General features: G+C 37.8%; 1 protein-coding gene across 2 annotated transcripts; it reads right to left on the bottom strand.

Annotated features, from left to right (window-relative positions):
* Positions 1-1,100: 1,100 nt before the first annotated feature.
* On the bottom strand, positions 1,101-18,906 carry PDILT (protein disulfide isomerase like, testis expressed). 2 transcript variants are annotated; one of them, XM_075181498.1, is made up of 11 exons: positions 18,647-18,906; positions 13,740-13,946; positions 12,055-12,188; positions 11,100-11,237; positions 8,743-8,853; positions 8,489-8,614; positions 6,256-6,453; positions 5,608-5,728; positions 4,338-4,519; positions 3,740-3,826; positions 1,101-1,244 (listed from the first exon to the last, which is right to left on the bottom strand). In XM_075181498.1, the coding sequence occupies exons 1-11, from the start codon at positions 18,843-18,845 to the stop codon at positions 1,188-1,190; spliced, it is 1,560 nt and encodes a 519-aa protein (XP_075037599.1). In that variant the 5' UTR covers positions 18,846-18,906; the 3' UTR covers positions 1,101-1,187. The 2 variants fall into 2 exon arrangements, with proteins under 2 accessions (XP_075037599.1, XP_075037600.1); XM_075181499.1 differs by having other exon boundaries at positions 3,740-3,822.
* Between the last annotated feature and the right edge of the window lie 235 nt (positions 18,907-19,141).

Here is a 19,141-nt window from a genome sequence, read left to right as displayed (position 1 = left end):
TTCATATATATTTTTTCTGGCATGATTCAATTCTGTTAAGGGAACTTGAGGGAGGAATATTTAGTATATATACTAATTTAATTGCGTACATTGTACTACTCATTGTCTCAATAGCTCAATTTCCCCACCACATACACATACATCCTGTTCATATTATTGTCCTGCTCTTTATCTGTATTTTTTTTTTTTTTTTAAATAATGGAAGAGTAGGACCTCCATGTAATTGATGAATTTGTTGTTGTAACCATGTTGTCATCTTTCTCTTCTGTGTCCATAATGTCCTCCTCTTTCACCTATAAACGTATTGTCACCGTTAGTCCTCCTCTTTACATGTATTTGCTGTCACCATTTCATCATCATCATCACCATTTATTTGTCTCAACATTGTTGTCATTCTCCTCCTCTCGTCCCAACTAATGTGTTGTTACCACCAGTTGTCCTCTTTCTCTGACCCCTGCCACTGTTATTGTTTTCCTCCTCTGCTCCCTGTAATTGTTTTGACATCTTCCTCTGCCCCCTGTACTTGTTGTTGTCCTACTTCTCTGCCCTCTGTAATTGTTGCCACTGACATGTCATTAATTGAATTTTCGTCCTCTCCCCCGATATCCTTTCTGCGACAGACCAAACCTTTGGCTGAACTGCAATTAATTTTATCAAATCAAAGCTCCCTTAATACTTTGATGTGTACATGGCATCAATGCTTCTAAATGAACTGATTGGCTAGGTATGATTGAATGCACCATGGGATTATGGCATCTTCATCAAGCACAACCAAACTTTCATATTTTTGAGGCATCTTCCTTGTTGAAAAGAAGCGGCTAGAAAGATTTACAGTATCATAAAACAATTTTTTTTACCTTCAGCGCCTGAATTATGTGCTGGTAACAACATTTTCCAGTCAGATCCGCAACACCGCAAAAGAAGCCACAGATCAATTTCAGGGGGCACTATATATATATAACAACGTTGTGCACCTATGAATGAGCTAGGCAGACAATTAGACCCATTTGTGTAACTAGAAACACTCTACATTTTTGTAATGACCTTTACAAGCTGCCAATCTGGGACCTGATACAATTTTTTTGATATGACAACACTGATTAAATCACCTCTGGGTTTTATTTTGCAGTATATGCAGTATTTTATTTTGCAAAAAAACTTTTGGTGTTAAAGACAGAAATAAGCTCCTAAAGTTCTTCCTTCTTTTGCTTTCCATTGTCTCCATTTGATGAGTGTCTTGATTCCTTAAAATAACAGATATGGTAGTTAGTAAAGGGTATTTGTGGATATTTTGTACTAATAACTTGGAATGTTCTAAATTGATGTTGTAACAGTTATAGGTTGTTGCAATATATATATATATATATATATATATATATATACATACAGTATATCATGCTGATATAAGTTTTAGTGTTACACAATCATCCTGTAAAATATTTTGTCAATGTGCCCATTCATCTAGATGAAGTCTTGGGGTGAGCAGGTGCATGTAACAGCCCTCTGGCCAAAATCTGGGGAGTATGTGAGCAGGAGAACCAATGACAGGCTGTAATGAAGAGTGTGATTAGTCCTCCTGCCAACAATCCCTCACAAATGCCATTTTAAAATGGTGAACTTGATTGATCACAGAAGTTTTTTGAGTCCGGGAAAAATAGCTGCATGAAGCAACAAACGCCCGTAGGGGGAGGGGAAACATAGTAAAATATTTGTACCTAGATGGTAGTGCAGCTTTAAATTAAAAATAACATTTTGACAATTGTGGTAGGCCTATTCTCATCATTGGACTGAAACTAAACACAAACTAAACTGTTGTCACAATATGATATGTTCTGTCTTCCATGTCAATAGATGTATGAACAGCTTTGGTTATCATCATCATAAGCTATTTATATAATGGTTATGAAAAAGACATTCAGAAGTTGCTAACTCAGGGCCGGTGCTAGGGTCCTTGGCGCCCTAGGCACTTTGTCAAAATCGGCGTCCCCCCCACCGCAAAAATCGACCCCCCCCCCCCCCCGCCACAGGAACACTTTAAAAACCGGCGCCCCCCCCCCCCCCCCCCCCGCCGCAGGCCCTCCTTCTCCTCCCTCCTCCCCACGTCTTTCCTTACCTTGCCTCCATAAAGCTGCTCCTCTCTGCTCTGTCTCCTCTGCTCCACTCACTGACATTGTCGGGCCGTGATGATGATGTCACGTCCGACAGTCAGTGAGTGGAGGGAAGGGGATGGAGCAGAGAGGCGGCGGTGTTGATCAATAGCCTCTTCCCCCTCCCCGTGGATTTATCTGAACGCTGTGCGGCGGCCATGAAAGGTATGGTCAGCGGTCGCCGCACAGTTTTAAAGTAAATTTATTTCTGAGCTGCAGATTCTCCAGCACCTTACCTGTCCCTATGCAGGAGAGGTGTGGAAAATAGGCCTCTTTGCCACAATATATATTTTTATTTATATCATGTGTTACACCAAATGGCTATTAAAAAGTGCCAATTCCAAGTGTTTAAACATATAAGAAACAAGTTAACCCGTGCATGATACTCATGCATTCTAGTCAAATCAAGCTACTTAAGGTGTTAAAAAGGTTCTTGTCATGCATTTGGGCCATAGGCCAGGCCTCAACCACCAACCACTCCCCACTGTCACCCCCGGCAACCACCAACCACTCCCCACTGTCACCCCCGGCAACCACCAACCACTCCCAACTGTCACTTCTCCTTCAAGAAATATATATATATTTTTTTTAAATCTTTATAAACACTTTTAACAATTAACAAATTAAATTAACAAATTAAAAACATCTTACCAAATTTCAGCCCTTTCTGAATTTTTTTTTCCACACACACTAAGAATTTAGTAGGTCAGTGTATAACTCTGCCCAGCAGGTGGCGCTGCAGCTTGGTTTTATTTTTTACACACACAGACAGACTAACTCACGCCACTAGACATTTATATTATAGATAGAATAAAAGTGCAGCACTAGAAGAGTACAGTACCCAAGAAAATGCACAGTAAACTGTTCAAGTAATATATGAAAACAAATTATCAGAGATTAAAATCAAAATCTGAACAGTTGAAAGGTGTGCATCTGCACAAAATGAAATAAAACATTAATTTGAGAAATTAAATCTAATTATTGAAATCTGATCAAAGATATTAAATTTAAAGCGACGCTGCATTGTAAAGGGAACTTTAGCTTTACAATGCAGCGACGCTTTAAATTTATTCGCCAAAGACGCTGAACTCGCGGGTGTTGAAGAACCCGCATGTTAATACATTTACACCCTGGTCTATATCTACACGGTGGGACCCTGCAAATAGGGGAATGCTACAAGAGGCTGCAAGTCTGATCCCTGATATCTGGGATGTGCGAAGCAATCTGGAAGAGTTCCCTTGGGATAGCAGTTCCCAAAGTGTGTGCCGCGGCTCCCTGGGGTGCCGCAGTGCTATCACAGGTGTGCCGCTGTCACAACAGAAAAAAAATACCAATCCGGCGGCACCCAGAACCCAGCATCCTCCTTCCTCCTCACTCCTCCCTGTCCCCTTCTCACTGTGTTGGGCGTTGTCAGGCGTTTTACAATGAATTCTGAAGACCAGAACTGCGCATTCATGAGGTGTAGGATAAACCTACAAAGCTTGATAGACAATCGTCATTCTTGTTAAAAAAAAAACATATCAAAGCCCAATCTACACATCTATATTTTCAGATCTATTGACATTTTGCAAAAACATAAAATATAGTTTTACCTCTTCTCCCTTATGCGATGATCTGAGTTCATTTTCTAAGAATTCTGTGAATGCTTCGATAGTACGTTCTCCTGTATAGCGAACTGACTTCAAATTCATTAAAAAGAAAAGGCTGTTATGATATGTTGTCATTTATCAAAAAGTAAAATGATCTAGAACATGCCCCACCCCAACTATAAATCTGTCCCCACATTTTAAATTTACACCGCCCCCATGCAACATGGTTTTGCCAAGGTGCAAAGTTACTCCATTTTTGTTTCCTTTGCGCTCCTTAAGCCCTTAGGGTGAGGTGTGTGCTGTGTGGTCTAGTGAAAATTTACATATAAACATATATATATACATTTTTTAAAAACAAATTAGGGTCAGTGCAAAATGGCTGTCAATGAAACATGGTAGAGTGCACTTAGCCGCTGGTCCAGCATTCATCAAGGGGTTCAATAGTGATCCCTGCCTGTGGCTCAATTTTGTCTATCCCTGTGTCATTCCCATTACAATGCAGATAGGACACAAATAAGTAGATGGGAGATTATTAATTTACTAAAGAACCCATTCAAATATCGCTAAATATGTCCTATTTTGAGATGTAATAGCGACATACCTTGGTATCTGATCCAGCAGGGAAGAACCGAAAAAAGGGGTAGCGATCCAGCACTATGAGCTGGATGTCATTGGCAGTACAGTCTATTTTGGCAATTGTCACATTTTGGTTATTTAAGTATCTTTTTCCTAATTCTTCCCACACTGGATAAAGTTCCTTGCATTGTACGGACCAGGGAGCATCTGTAATGAAAAGAAAATTGCTGGTTCTGAAAATGGCAAGTTATTAAAATGCATTTAAAAAATATCCCTTACAATAAATGTTGTTTTCAAGGTTAGGACCACAAAGTCGGACGTGCTAATGCTTTAACTTTCATTCAGATGCTTATGTTGTGCCCAACATCTCCTGAGATCGGACCAGTGAACTGCAGGGGTCTCTTTATTGTGTCCCACTGTCTCTGGGCATAGTTTAAAGTCTGTCTGCAGATTGAGATCAAGCTTCAGTGTTAATACACACATGTACTTTCCTTGTGGTGCAATGCACTGTGAGATGCCTTCAAGCTTATGGATCGTTGATCCCTTTGGAGAACATGCCCTTGGTCCACAATAGCATTTATGGTGAATAACGGATGGACCATGGATGAAACAAAATGCTTCTTTTTGTAGATTGGGATTTGTCTATTGTTCGATTCTAACTTATTGATACTTTGTTTAATCTTCTAAAGGAAATATTTCAGCAGAGATATTTTAAGGCTTTAGAACTGATACACACTAGACACCACATTATGTTTTGTGGTGCTGTTAGTTCTAGTGGCCACATCTAGAATGTGTTTTATTATACAGATCACTGATCTCTATGGTAAATGCATGTTCTGTATTTGAAGATCCTGGGTTCATCTGCATTTAAACAAGTACAGAAGATGCATTTACTATAAAGATAAATGATCTGTATAATACAGCATGATGGCCACAGCTACAACACGTGTTAAGTGCAGCTGACTTCACCACAGGTAAAACGCGATTGTATGAACCCTTATAGACTACATAGCTTCCATCATCATTATCCATTGGTATTACTCATTCCAAATAGGATTAATACAATAATGCTATATAGTGCATTTCAGAGAGTTAATAACTAATTAGTGATTGTCTCCGGTGATAACTGGTTATATTCAGTCTTCATATCAGTTTTGACAGGAAAAGAGGTTCTATATTTCTATATTTTTCTTATGTAGTATAGAGCTTAATGACTTGTTTAAATTTTATTTGTGTAAAAAAAACATGTAATAAAGTCAATAAAACGTTACAAAAACATCATGACTCATACTTACAAAACATGACAAAGGCATTACTTGATTTATTAAAAGCTACTTTGTTGAAGTTCTTTCCCACCAACTCTTTTACCGCATGTTTATCCCAGTCACTGGGGACATCTTCGCTGTCTCTTTGTGGCTAGAAAAGAAAATGCATTTCATTCTAATTAATATATTGCACAATAATTTGGATAAACGACTTAATAAATGAATAACTGGCAAAAATAGTCTAACTTAGAAATAAATAATTAGGCATTGCTTTCATTTATGGGTTTATTTTCTACAGCTAATTGTAAACATTAGGATATTCGAGAGTATTGTAAACTGAATATAAAATTCCACATGCTTTGTGGCTGATAACTACAAATGAACCCTCCATGTTGCGTTGTGTGTAGTGTGCCATTGTGTGGATTGTGCCATTATGTGCACACACACACTTATGATTACATGCATAATGGACAACAATTCAGTCGTTCACCTATATCTGTAGTAACTTGCAGATCAAAACAGTTGTCATAAACATGATCTTTAAGCTTTTGTAAATAAGCACAGGATTAGCACGTTCACCTATTACATATGCAGAGCTGGTACACTTAGGGTGCCTGGAGATTCTGTCAGGCTGACCATGCAAATTAAAAAGTATTGGAACATATTCTTACGCCTTACCTTGGCCTTTCCATCCAAGTAATTCTGGCAGAAACGCCTGACATTTTCGAAACTGACGTCATCAGCCGGCATTCTGTACTTTATATCACTTGTTATGTTTAGAATACGAACTGCTGGGGCATCAACCTCTGTGATACGAAAATACTCAAATATCCGTCCATTACGGTTTTCATCAGTGTCAACCAAAACAAAGACAATCTGAAATATGGATAATAGCTAAGTGCTAATAAATGGGAAATCAATATGTAATAGATGTGATCTGAAATTAACAGTAATTTTATTATAAATAGTAATTGTTTATAAATGCTAAACTGATCATAAAAGGCAATTAGTTGAACCAACAATGTTTATTTCTAATTAAACAATAAGGTGATGCAAAACATTATTATTACAGTTGAGGACATATCATTGTTTGCAAGTGTTCCTAATTAATGATGAGATGATTGCATCACTTAGCACTAATTGTAATTAGACATACTGGGCCTGATTCATTAAGGAAATGAAAGAAAAAGGGAAAGGGAAAGGAAAGGAGTAACTTTGCAACTTGACAAAACCATGTTGCATTGGAGGGGGAGGTAAATTTAAAATGTGGGGACAGACTTATAGTTCGGGTAGGGCATGTCCTAAATCAACTTTACATTTCACTGTAAAAATAAAGCTATCAAGTATTTGTGTGCTACATGAAAAAAACAGCCAGTATTTAACTCATGTGCAAAATAATATACTAATTTGAACCCCTTGCATTGTAACATGGTTTTGTCCAGGAGCAAATTTACTCATTTTCATACTATGCTCTCCTTAACGAATCAGGCCCACTGTGTTTGATATTACTTTTGTATTATGTTTGGAAAATAATTATTAATTATAAGTCATGGAGAAGTTGCGTTACAGCATAAAGGAGCATGCAGTACCCTGCTTCTACAATGCTTATTTGCAGTGGATACCTAATTTCTTACCATAAATGAGTTGAAATGATTTTATTGGCAGTATTTCCAATACTGACCACTGAAGCAATGGTACCACTGCTCACTGATTATAATGTTACATCCAATCATGGATAATAGCAATATAATACACAAGTGACTTTAAAATATGTATAAACGACATAAATAAATCATGTAGTTGGGGAGTAGTAATGTCCCCACTTCTTTTTTAGATTGGAAGTTTGAGCAGAGTCACCGTTACCTTCTGTTATAAATTAATAAATAAAGCAGTGTCCTGCTGGGATCTGATACAGGTAAAAAAATTACAGTCATTTGAGCTACTGTGACATCACTGTCCCCACCCCTGTCCATGTATCCATCAATCCATATGTCTGCACAGCAAGCGTGTGAGACACTGTTGTGTTATAGGATAACTGACATATTTATTTATAAGTCCTTTAGATATTTCAGGTGTATTTTTCAGTAATACACAGGTGCGGTGGCTATGGGGTGAGGGGGGCCTCTGAGGTCTTCGCTTTGCCCTGACACCCCTGTTCCCCAATGATGAGCAAGGGGTGCTCTCAAAAGAGCCTTTTCTGCTGTGCCAGTTGAGTGCATGCGCTGGAATGCACATGGTAAGAAGAGGCCCCTGCTCTGCTCTATTGAAAAGCAAGAATGGCCTCTCTGTGCCCTTACCCAAATTTAGGTAAGGGGCCCCGCAATGAACTATTCCACCTCTGCATAGAGGGCACAATTTTGGAGTAATGTTTCACCACTTTCACTATTGCATTTCCAAAGAGATATTTAGGAAGCCACTTTTGTGCATATAATATTATAGCAATATATAAAATTATATAATATGTAGTTGCATTTGCACAAACCTTGCTGAGCATCTGTATATTTTACTGTTAGGAAATTACTTTAATTAAACTTCTTTGTTCATTTCAAGCTCTATGGGCCTGATTCATTAAGGATCTCAACTTGAGAAACTTCTTATTTCAGTCTCCTGGACAAAACCATGTTACAATGCAAGGGGTGCAAATTAGTTTTCTGTTTTGCACATAAGTTAAATACTGACTGTTTTTTCATGTAGCACACAAATATCAAATTTAAATTTCAGTGTACAAATAAGCTATCAATTATTTGTGTGCTACATGAAAAAACAGTCATCAACTAATGTGCAAAACAGAATACTAATTTGCACCCCTTGCATTGTAACATGGTTTTGTTCAGGAGACTGAAATAAGAAGTTTCTCAAGTTAAGATCCTTAATGAATCAGGCCCTATGTCATCGGCATCACATTACAAACCTTTCCTCTAAACTCCAGTGCAGCCGATTCATAGCTTTCATACATTGTAGTAAAGATTTCTGATGTTTTTGATGCAAAGAGTAGAATGTGACTGCCAATGGGGACATCAAATATAGTCACAGATGTCTAGAAAATAAACATAAATAATATAACCAACAAAATATGAATTTACTTTTTATGTATAAAGTACATTATTTCTCAAATAAAACCACAAATACAGTAAATAACATATTTTAGTCTGTGGTTTAGCTTACCTCCAAGTTATATTCTGTTACCACATCCATGATGGATGTACGAATTAATCGAATAAGATCCAATTTACTTTTAATTTCTTCTTCCGATATCAAATAGTGGATAGGTTTATCCTATAGAAAAATGTACAAAAATGTGTTTTTGTTATAATAGCTTAAAGTAGTGAAATATATGCTATTAAAGTAGTTTAGTGTGGTACTTTATTTACTTGGCCAAAATATAAACATTGAGCATGCAAAAAGCAATCTATCATTACCTCTACTGAAAGGAGTACAGTTCTATTAATTACTATAAGATGGAATGGTGGAACCTCTAGTGATCTGGCATCTACCTGAACACTTATTTCATTACTTTGTTGTACTTTTGGGGGCAAATGTATGAAACGTCTAATTTCTGCAAGTCGCCGGAAATCGGCGACTTTGCAGGGAAATTTAAAGCGGCAATGGCTTGTAAAGGCAAGTTTGCCTTTACAAGCCATTGCCGCTTTAAAATTCCCCTGCAAAGTTGCAGATTTCCTCAGACTTGCAGAAATCAACGTTTCATACATTTACCCCTTGGAGTGTGACCAATTATTGTATTAGTTGTTACTTCTCAGTAAAGTCTGTGTATAAGAAACTTTATAGTGATACAAACAAGTGCAAGATAAGGAGTATTACAACTTTGCCCTTCACCAAACTATTGTTTGCATATATTATATATAAAAATCATTGGCCTGTTTGTTTGTTTGTCTGTCCTGCTATACATTCGGACATTCCTGCACCAACTGGCGTGAAATCAACGCAAGGTGGTACAGTTGGATCCTGGCCAGGGTTTAGGTAGGTTAGGGTCCCGTCGGACCTCCCATTGGTGTACGCTGGGCAGAACCTTGACCTGGAGAGCCTGTTCTGGCCCTTCCACTGGATGGATTTGGATTAAAACTTCAGAGAGGAGTGACAATTGGTCTGGGATGCCTAACGGAGTGTTTGGAGTCCGACCTTCCATTGGTGTATGCTGGGCAGAACTTTGATACAGGGAGCCTGTTCTAGGCCTTCCACTGGATGGATTTGGATGGCATCTTAAACTAATTATTTTTAAAATGTTGACAATTACATCCAACTCATTGATAACTTAATAACTTGTAGATTTAAACTCAGGCAATGCTGGGTACTTCAGCTAGTATTACATATATATTTTGTTGTAGAACAACCTATAAATCACACTCCTATGCAAAAAGGAGAAATAACAAGTATTTTGCAGTGCTATAAATGACAGATTTTCTTCATATTGGAAACAGTTAATCTGGTCTTCACGGAAGTAGGAGCGGGGGCAGGCTGCATGTGGGACAGGGGGGCATCTGCCCGTCGGGCTGGTCTGATAGTGGATTACCTTGGGCTGGGTCTCGGGACTACCTGCATTTTTTTCCTTTAAAATGTTCCCAAAATGTTCCCAGCCACTAAGTCGAGTCTTGCCCCCTTGGGCTAAAATTTCTCATCCCTTCACTGAGCGGGGGGATACAGGGTATTAGTATTCCCTTCCCCCCCTATGCACTTGTTGCCTATGCACCAGAGGCTAAAAACAACCTGTGTCGAAAAAGGCATTAGATGACTTACCAGTCTGCAGCCAATGAGACCATTAGAACAGCTCATAGGGTTAGACAAGTTTAACTATTGGTTGTTGATAAGTAGTTTAGTTTAGCGGAACTGCTTTTCAAATTTGGGGGCGACACCTCCCTGAAAATATTATTGTGTGGCCAGGTGTCCACATATATTATAATAGGGGATGTGTTATTTCAGGTGGAGATACGCTTTAATGGCACACACTATCATAAAAATAATAAAAAACACAGAACGCTTTTTCGCAAGTTGGTGATTAGTATATTCCCAAAGTCACTCTGTGAAAATGTTTTCAGAATTAGAAAACTGGTGTATAACTTTCAACTAACACATAGGAAACATGAAGACTTAGTTGTTTTATTTTGGGTTTACGGAAAAAAATTCAGGATCAGTCAGACCAGTATCCAAGAGAACATGTTTTCGTTGACATATACGTGTTAATATTACTTATTCCATATTTTGCAGCTACTGACAGTTGTTATAACCTTCAAATTGATATGTAATGCTTAAATATAAACCAAGAAGTAAATAGCTATTTAATTCACATTTGCATATACTTTCTACATTTAAGTCAAGCATAATCTAAATTCTGGTTTTACCATAGGGTAAAATGTTGATCTTCACCTAAAGACTGATATGACATTCCTATGGGAGACTTGTCATTGTAACGTGTGAGGGTCAACTTATTTAAAAAGTTTCCAGCTATGTTATTCACTGTACAATCACTATGGGTTATAATAACAATTTCAAACCAGAGAATCCCTTACCTTTTTGTATACTGCAACCATATTCTTGGTAATGCCAACATGTAACAAAACGTCTTCATTACTGACAAGACCAAAGGGAAAATCTGGGACATCTCTTGCAGCGTCTGAGAAATGTTCTGTCAGCTTACTCTCCTGATCCTACACCCACAGTTGTATTATGAAAACAAATGTTTAATTTGTGTGTGTTTCACCAACAAAAATATGGACTTGATTATGAACTTACAAACTTACACTTAAACTTAAAGGCAAATTGCTAATAAAAAATGACTATTGGTACTGCTAATTCATGATCACAACCACCTGAGAGGCGCTAGTTCCAGGCCTAACTTTTGTTCTCTTCCTCAGTTCTATGTTGGACCATTTTGGGCGCATTTATAACTCCTGCTGCTGCCCGATCTCTGTGTCCTGCTGCACTTCCCAGAGAAGTGAAATCAATTACTGTAATCCATACTTGCCCACTCTCCAAGAATGTCCAGGAGACTCCCGAATTCCAGGTAGGTCTCTCGTACTCCCAGGAGAGGAGGCCACTCTCCCCTATTCTGCTTGATGGGAGTTGTTTTGGCCCCGCCCCTTGTGGCAAAATGACTTTTTCGCATCATTCCATCGCGTGGGCTGGACCAAAAGTACTTCCTAACTTTTTCATTTTCCCTCCAGGAGGTGAGGTGTGATGACAGAAGAGGACGGGGTGTTCCGAATCGGGTCATTTTGGCCCCGCCCCTGAATGCAATGACGCAAAAGCATCAGGGCCAAAATGACGTGATTCAACACTGAGACCTACCCTGAATTTGAGAGTTTTCCAGACATTACAGGACAGTGGGCAAGGATGTCACTATCGCATTAATCTTTATTTATAATCTGTAACTAATGACCCCCTATGGGACTGGCTACAGTTGTCACATTCTCTTTTGTAATATTTTTTATCTTTCCATCTCCATAAACCAAATAATTTCCATACCTTGAAAAATCCAACAACAGTAACTTTATCTGACTGAATGAAGGATTCATAAAGGTCTGTGGTGTTAATTAACACAGAGCTAGGTCCCACTCTTCTTTTTATCCATGTCACAAAGGCAGAGGCCGTTCTAACACCTTAAATGGAGAGGAAAATACAAGATAAATGGTTACATAATCATTATTAAGAAGCTTGCATGCTTGTGTCTGTATTTCATAGTGACTAGATGTACTAAGCACTAATTTTAACTATGTTTTGTCTCAGGAATAATTTTATTTATTCAAATTACTTTGCATATGTATAGAGCTTTGTACGGTAAATTTTGATCCTTTGTATAAAACTATTTTGAAATAAATTATGAATAGAAAAGTGTGAATACAATATTTGTTTTGCATTTGCTAATTTGTCATTTACTGTATTCTTATTATTCAGTCTCAACTATTTGTGATTTATTTATTTTTTTGTGCAGCAAGAACCCCTCTAAGTTTAACTGAAGAATTAGATCAACTGATGTCACTTCCTCTAACTTATCATTTCCTGCTACTTATTGCATGATGTGCCAGCTTTCAAACCCAGGGACCAGACTATGTTTTTACAAAATATTATATCCCTAGTGTGGGTTCCTCATCTCTAACTAAAAGCCCCTTCATGAAGAAGTATTAATAGAACTAAATTGTGTTGTCAATGGATGTAATTAGAACTTTGGGGGCCTCACAGCACGAATGTGATGAGGGTCCCCAGGAATATACCTGCCAGACACTTTCTGCTACTCCAGCTGCTACCCAGGCATTAGGTATTACCCACCTACTATTAAATTGTCTGTATGCTCAGGGCAAAATATATTACTCTAAGGGGCAGATTCAATAGGCTTCGTTACTGTAAAAAGTAACACATCCTGCGCACTATTACCGACATTACAGTAATAGTGCGTGCAATTCTCGTTAATATAGTAATTTCAACGCCGGCTTTTTGCTGAGCCACAAGCAGAAAGCAGGCTTAAAATTACCGTATTAACTGTATTAGCTTTAATGTCACATTAGTGGCAGCTGAATTGAATCAGCTGCTAAGGGAGGAATTCAATTCCCCCAGAATTAGCGCGGCGTTAAAGCTGTTACCGTTATTACGGTAATTTTAATCCGGCTTGCTGCTTGCAGCTCAGGGAGCTGCGAGCAAAAAGCCAGCGTTGAAACTACCGTAATAACGGTAATTAAGCGCATTATTACTGTAATAACGGTAATAATGCGCAGGCCGCATTATTTTTACCAGTAACGCGGCCAATTGAATTCCCCCCCTAAGTGTCATTTTGGAAACTATATTACTCTGCTGGTAATGTTTTTGTACTATCCACTATACTGCCAACAGATGTTCCATAATTGGCATTGTGCTGCAGAGCAGCTGTACCCACACAGGTTACATGTTATGTTATTACAATGGGGCTTACGATCCCCATAATGTCACATTTACAAAATTTCATAACAGTGTACTTTTTTTTGCATTTTAATATGCTCCTTTTCAACCAATATTTGCTTGTAAAAACTAGAGAGTAAGAATAGATGGTAAAAATTGCAACAAACGCACATAAAAAAGGAATGCTGTAGGGCAGTTAGTTAATACCTAAAACAGAGCCGCCTTAACAGACAAAAATTCCCATTCTGCATGAGAGGAGCACTTTAGGGTTATTGACATACCTTTGCAGACTATTGGGATTTTCCTGTCACCATTGACAAAAAGTTTAAGTGTTGGAAATTCCTTGATTTTAAATTCCTTCCCAAGATCTTTTTCTATGGTGATGTCAACTTGGCCAAACCTTACATCTGGCATGTCCTCCTTCAGAAGTCCTGCAGCTACAGAGAACTCTTCTTTCACTGTCTGTGAGGGCCCAGATAAAGTAATATCTAGAAAAAGAAATTAAGAAGTGTATTTTGCAAATATGCTCATAAAATCAAATGTACATACTCCTTATTTATATATACTATTATTATTATTATTATTATTATTATTATTATTATTAATAATAATAATAATATTATTATCATCATTATTTCTGGTAGCTGCCACATTACTAGCTCTGTGATGTTAAAATAAAAAGATATCCATGGACAAGAAAATAGTGATACAAATGCCAACATACCCAAACAACTTTTGGACATGTCAGGATTTGCTGAGACCTGTAGTGCACCAGTAAAATTTACTGAATTACCTATTTTATTGTCCCTCACACTCCGCCCCAGGGGTGTTTGGGAAGAGCCCTAGTGCTTTCAGCAGGGGGCTATTTTCTTCTGGTGGGGACGGACTTTTTTTTGTGGTTCAGGAAATTCATCCCTGTGCTGGACAAGTTTATGGGTTGGTTGATATTATGCAATGCTTTTTCATTCTATTTGAAATTTGTCTGTGTTGCATATATGACGCATCAATTTGTCTGTGGGACTATTAGCTAAGGCATTCGGTTTGCATAAATATAATTGTGAGTGGATCCTGGGGAAGTCGAGTGCTAACAATTTGTGCAATTCTTGACAGTAGGCCTTCCCAGAAGCTGGACTCAATTGATTAAAGCTTTAGCTGTGCATTGATGAATGAGCAACCATCTTTATTGGTCAAGCAAGATCGCCAGGTACTGTTGACATGCAGTTTTAAAAGATTCAGCAGCAGGGGCGCACACAGGGGGGGGTTTCTGGTTCTCCCGTCCCCCCCGTGAAGAAAAGGGGGCTAAACAGTGCCCCTACCTAGCGGTACTGTACTGTACAGCAGCCGCGGCGCTGTCAAAGAAGCGTCCACGGCGGTGCTGTATTGTAGTACAATACAGCACTGCCGCAGACGCATCTTTGACAGTGCAGCGGCTGCTGTACAATACAGTGCCGCCAAAATGGAGCTGCTGCGCATGTGCGGAAGCATGCGCAGCAGCTCTCTATATATTTTTTTTCCTTAAAAATCCTGCGTGCGCCCCTGAGCAAGTTGGGTGTTAGGGGCAAGAATCATATTATAAAGAAAAGAAATAACCCCACACCTGTCCGGATATTAGATACAAATTCTTCCCAATGGGAAATCATCATCATCATCATCATTTATTTATATAGTGCACTGCGAAATAAGTACAGAGAACTCACTCACATCAGTCCCTGCCCCATTGGAGCTTACAGTCTAAATCCCCTAACACACAGAGAGAGAGAGAGAGAGAGAGAGAGAGTTTTAAATAATGCACTTTGATGTGCCATCTGCCCTTTATTAAAACACACAGTTTACATAGCATACATCAAAGCGACAAAAAACATGCAGTTTGGCAAAATCGCTCTTTAGTAAATCTCCCCCTATGACTTTTCTAACCTTATGACATGTTGCATTATCTGTGTGGAAAAGCTGATCTACAGCCGGGTGCACGGTAACTATAAAGGTATGCACCTGATTGGCAATAATGTGCAGATGTTCTGTGATATTAAAATTCCACTTACATCTACCACATATATTTTTAATATTGTGGTGATTCCCCTGGCCAGAGCTCGGATGCATCACCATGCAGCCATTTTTTCCCAATAATACAGAACCGACAATGCAATTACATTTGCCACTTTAAAATGGCAGCAGAGATAGATGTTTGAGTGGATGGACCAATCAGTAGCCACAATCTCTGTTTGGCCCTAATACTCACATCCAATGCAGCATCATACAGCCCCAGCATTTGTCTAGAGCTATGAGAAGAATACAGATACCTCAGAAAAATTGGCTGTGTGACACCAACTTTAATCTGGGTACACACTACAGAAAATTGCTGCAGATGAGATGTCTGTAACGATTTCACCAACGACTGAAAGTCCCGATGATCATGTAGATTCATGTGTACACACCTACATGATTTTACATGACTTACCTTAATACCTGTGCTTTTCATCTCTCATAACCATCTGCTGAAAAGATCGTGACTCTACATACTCTTTAGAGATCTGCCTACACTGTTGGTCATATTGGTGGATTCAGAGGGGGGTAATCGGGGCAATCGCCCACCCCCCCCTAGCAACAAACTTCATCCCATTAAATTGCAGTGGAGAAATCTGATCATCGGTGAAAAGGAGGCAGGACGAATCAAACAGAGTGAAGAAGGGCATGGCTGTGCAAAATCGATCCCTCCTAAAAAAAAAGTCTAGGTCTGCCCCTGGCAGGTCATGAGTCCATACACACTTCCACATTTGCCCAACATCGTTCCATCATTAATAGCTATTTTTAGGAAGTTAATAAAATCAAATCAAACAATAGGATGTGCTTTGGTACGATAAAATACGATTGTGGGAACGTACACATTAACTCAATATTTGACCAAACAGTCATTTATCATGTGATAGGTATGATAACTGGATGAAAAACCTGTAGCGTGTACCCAGCCTAAGTCTCTTTAATGGTCATGTTAAGGAACTAGCATTAAATATACTAGTGTACAATGAAAATGCACAAATTCTCTTGTCCACTAAGTCAATCAATTTACACAAGGTCATGCAAGGGGAATACATCAAAGCATTTCTCTCTTTATCAGTCCCTTAGTCCTTATCACACAACAGAGAAATAAAAGAAAATAATAGAGCTTAGCAAATATTTGTATTGGAAGGTATTTTAAGCCCTACGTGTAAGAGTAGGATTGTTCAGCACATTATAAATGTACATATGTCCCACAGTGTGTAGGGGAATAATGTTATATCTTTAAATGAAAAGTAAACACTGTCGTAAAATATTTTCACATTCTAGCAATCATATGTTGGGTATTTACAAAGTATGTACCTGCACAGATGCTTGATTGCCATTTTAAATTTTTTTTATATATATATATATATATATATATATTGTGAGTATTAAAATATGACTACTTAACTTTTTGGGAGATGCAACTTTTCAATGTCTATCAATAAATAAGAATACGCTTCAACTGATGGAGTTTAAGAAGGTACCCTAATAAATAGGGTATTACAGCATTAAATGTTAATAATGTGAATGGATATATGGACTTATCTTGTGGTATTGTATATCAAAGTCTTAAATGGGGTTTTGACAACTCTATGTTCTCTCTTATGAGGGTAGTTATGTATGCACACCTAATTGCACCATCTGCCCAATGTCAGTGGCTTTGAATCTTACAGGATGATAAATACAGCTTTTAGAAGTCAAGTAATATCTAGAGATGACGCACACATACATGCCTTCCCTCAGAATAATAACAAAACAATTTTACATTACAGGTAATATTTGATACACATTCTTGTTACAGAGTATATTTAGCAAATGAAAAGAAGAGAGTCAGGGGGTGTAATTTACAAAGATGACCCTTTTTGTCTATAAGATACATTACCATAACACACAGGTTCAAATAACCAAGGGATATCAGAATTACTTTTATTACATTTTACAATATTTTGCTTTGATATAATTTTAATGTTAATAAGAAACTAAAACTATTTTTATTTAAATTATTTTAAATATCTACTTTTTAATCAGTATTAAACTATACAGCAAACAAAATATTAACATTTACTAAGAACTGGGCAAAAATACAGTTGTGCTTGTCCTTAAGACTGTATATGTGTGTATCTAATAAAATGAAAACATGATGTATTGGTTCATATTTTGATCAAAACATTTAAGCCTACATCCTAGCATCATGGAAATATCATTATATGCAGGTCCTACACTGACCTATATGCTTCAAACACCATGCAGCTAAAATCAAATGCACTCATCTCCCAGAAATAGGGGCTTACATTTAGCAAGTGCTAGCTTGTAAACAAATAAGCCTGCGCTTGGCAATATAAATGCCCTATATATTTACAAAATGAAAAGACAGCGCTTGTCCTTGACACTAAGAAATGGAACCAGAGAAAAGACATTGTACAGACAATAGTATACGCTAGACACAAAAAATTTCCTAAACAAATCTTTAGACGTTGGAAATCTGGAATAGCTGGAAATCATGAATTACAGAAAAAGAATCTAAAAGAATCTGAAATTTGTGGAAAAAAATCTAAACAAGATACATGACTCTCCTGTGAAAAAAAACTATTATTCCATTATACTACATATACATATATGTAGACACAGGATAATAAAACAATATAATCAGACACCCGACCAATAGACCTCTAACATACAGCAAATAAATAAGCATTCTCCAATTGTAACAGATTGGAATACATGAAATATAATATAGCAACCAAAAAAGAATCATGATGGATGAAATTAAAATGTGAAAGGCAATATAGGTTGTTTCACTTGGTTTAAAATTAAGCAAAACAAATTGGTATTATTAGTGTATATTTTTTATTTTTGATGAGCCGCAGCAGCATCTGTCATCCTGTAGGAGTGCTGTACACTACGGCCACCTGTAAAATGCCCTTCATGGTGAAGAAAGCTCTGTGCACAAAAAACAAAAAACGTGTGTGTGTGTGTGTGGTGTGTGTGTGTGTGTGTGTGTGTGTGTGTGTGTGTGTGTGTGTGTGTAGGGGGTGGGGTTGGGGAATCTATACAGAAAAACTAATTTTGAAAAACAAATATATTTTTTCATATCAGTGAATGCTGGACACACTATTCATGTAAATATTGCAAGTCATTTGATTGTACTTACAGAATTTCACCAATAAATACTTATTTTCTTTAAGGGCCCGGGCAAAATTTGAACTTGTTAGGACAAGAACATTATCCTCCTCCTCGATTTTCGGTGCTTTGTGTTGCTTTGCTTTAGAACCCTTTCCTGCTTTCCCATCCTTGGCGAAACTGAGAGCCGTCACAGACAAAACACACAATACAAGGAACAGAACCTTCATGATGACAGGAAACAGAGTAACAGAAGAAAAAGAGAAGTGTGTTTCCAACCTTGTGCTATTATTCTTAGAGAAACAGGACAATATGCCAGCAGAGCAGGTGGCAGTTTCACACGTTAAACATTAACTGTTAAATAATTGCCAAGAAAAATTGGCAAAATTACATTGCAGGCTTTCTTCGACTTGTACTTGACACTATGGTGTCAGTGCCCATTGTATTCACTTTTTTTTCAGTCAAGTTAATTTGTAGTGTACTTTTTAGTACTATGCAGCCAGTGTATTAAAAGATTCATATGGAT

The sequence above is a fragment of the Mixophyes fleayi genome, chromosome 7, assembly GCF_038048845.1.
Source record: "Mixophyes fleayi isolate aMixFle1 chromosome 7, aMixFle1.hap1, whole genome shotgun sequence".
NCBI classification, from domain to species: Eukaryota; Metazoa; Chordata; class Amphibia; order Anura; family Limnodynastidae; genus Mixophyes; species Mixophyes fleayi.
Note: the sequence above shows the minus strand (reverse complement) of the source record. Positions and strands in the feature narration are given on the sequence as shown.

Excerpts from the sequence above, each read along its gene's own strand:
- PDILT (XM_075181498.1), bottom strand. The coding sequence starts at position 18,845 with ATGAAGGTTCTGTTCCTTGTATTGTGTGTTTTGTCTGTGACGGCTCTC. Across the intron at positions 12,189-13,739 it reads AATCCCAATAGTCTGCAAAG|GTGTTAGAACGGCCTCTGCC; the intron begins GTATGTCAATAA and ends TCTCCATTTAAG. Across the intron at positions 3,827-4,337 it reads CTGCTGGATCAGATACCAAG|TCAGTTCGCTATACAGGAGA; the intron begins GTATGTCGCTAT and ends ATGAATTTGAAG.